This window comes from Castanea sativa, chromosome 6 (assembly GCF_040712315.1).
Source record: "Castanea sativa cultivar Marrone di Chiusa Pesio chromosome 6, ASM4071231v1".
Classification (NCBI taxonomy): Eukaryota; Viridiplantae; Streptophyta; class Magnoliopsida; order Fagales; family Fagaceae; genus Castanea; species Castanea sativa.
The window spans coordinates 39,366,646-39,368,721 of NC_134018.1; the positions used below are offsets into that span (position 1 = coordinate 39,366,646).

Sequence of the window (2,076 nt, forward strand, 5' to 3'; positions counted from 1 at the left end):
AAACCCAAATTGCAAACCCAAAATCACCACCCATAGTGAAACCCAAATTGAAAAAGAAGAAGAAGAATGAGAAAAAGAAAAAAGAAGAAAGAAAAGAAAGGAGAATGAGAAAAAGAAAGATAGTGTTTAGAGAAAAGGAAAGAGTGAGTGGTGTGGGTTAAAAGTTGGTGGGGTCATTTGGCTAGGTGTGAAATAATTAAAAAAATGTGAGGAAAATATTACTTAAATAAAAGAGAGTGTAGAATAGATAAACTGATGTGGGTACTTTGTAAAAGTGATGATATAAAATAAAAAAATAGGTTCTTTTTATAAAATAGACATAAATTTTTAGAAGGACTGATGTTGTTTCTCTTACCTCCCTAAATTATGAGAGAATGCATACTTTACCTTCCTAAATTATCACCCTTGTAGCATTTGCCTTCCTAAACTATGAGAGTGCATACTTACCTTCTTAACTATTATTTATGTAACACTTTGCATCTTATCCTATGGGTAATTGTTTAGAGAAGTAAATGAGCATTCTCATAATTTAGGAGAGTAAAGTGTAAATTCTCATAATTTAGGGGAGTAAGTGTAAAAATGAGTATAGTCTAGACAATATATTTAAGTTTTGGTTTATTATTATTTTTTGAACGAATGGTAGAAACTTTATTGAATCAAACTCATGATAATCCAAGTAAGGCCAAAGCTACAATAGCTTGGCGTGGGGGGTATTGACTACATCCATTGTCATGACCCTGGTGGAAAAAAGACACTAGCGTGACTCTATATCAACTCACAATTTGTTGTGCCGCCATACATGTTTGGTATTCTGTTAACACGCTATTTTCTCTCTCCATGATGATCCTTGGCTGAAGCTGAACATGATAAAAAAAAAAAAAAAAACTTATTCCTTGCATTCCAAATGCTTTAAGTCGTGACTGCCCACCTGTCCAGATTTTCTTCTTCCAAAGTTGTTTGCATTTTTTTGAATAGCCAAAAGAAATCATTCACATCATTGCTGCATTTCTGAACTCGGCCGCTTATCAAAGCCCACACATTCCGTGCAAATGGGCAAGACCAAAGCACATGGGATGTTGTTTTTGGTTCCTGTCGACAGAATTCACATGTTGCCTTAATTCGAACTTTCCTTCGACATAGGTTATTCCTCATAGGTAGGCAGTTGCAACATGCTCTCCATATGAAGGTCTGCACTTTTAGGGGGACATTCGGCTTCCAAATTCTTCCTCATGTTGTGCCATGTTCTCGAGCTGAAGAGTGCTCTGCCTAACTAGCAGATTTCAGTTTGAGAGCAACTCGGTATGCTGACTTAACCGAGAATTTTTGTGTCTTATTCTCTATCCATGTCAGAGTATCTTGTGAGTCGAGGTGGTTAAGTGGGAGAGCTAATATTTCTGCACATGTGCTTTGGGTGAATGTAGCCACCAGCTTGCCCTTGTCCCATTGTCTTGTATCATGGTTGATCAAGTCGCTCACTCGCATCTGCTCATCAGGTTCATGAAGGAAAATCGGTCCATTATGCAGCCATTTGTGTGATAAGACCCCAATGTTTCGGCCATCTCCAACCTTTTGTGTAGACCCCTCTCTTATCACATCTCTTGCAGCCAAGAGTGACCTCCAAACAAAAGATGGATTTGTGCCCAACTCTGCCATCATAAAGCTACAGTTAGGGAAGTACCTTGCCTTGTAGACTTTATAGAAGAGTGATTGGTTATTATGAATGAGCCTCCATGCTTGCTTGGCCAACATTGCCAAATTGAAAGCTGATACATCTCGAAACCCCATTCCTCCCTTCTTTTTATGTGTACACAGTTTTTGCCAATTAATCCAATGGATCTTCCTTTCATCCTTGGTTTGTCCCCACCAATACTTTGACAAAATTGAATTGATGTTGTCACAAATAACTTTGGGGATTTTGAACAAACTCATAGAATAGGTCGGTATGGCTTGTGCCACCATCTTAATTAGGATCTCACGGCCAGCTTTGGAATATAAACTTCTCCTTCCACCCCATCACCCTCTTGGTTATTTTTTCTTGGAGCTCTTTAAAGGTATTGACCTTTGATTTTCCACTTG

General features: G+C 38.2%; 1 protein-coding gene across 1 annotated transcript; it reads right to left on the minus strand.

Moving 5' to 3' along the window:
• Window positions 1-1,266: 1,266 nt before the first annotated feature.
• LOC142639922 (putative mitochondrial protein AtMg00310) lies at window positions 1,267-1,785 on the minus strand. The gene has a single exon (XM_075814047.1). It carries the CDS (start codon window positions 1,783-1,785, stop codon window positions 1,267-1,269), a length of 519 nt encoding a protein of 172 aa, XP_075670162.1.
• Window positions 1,786-2,076: the final 291 nt, after the last annotated feature.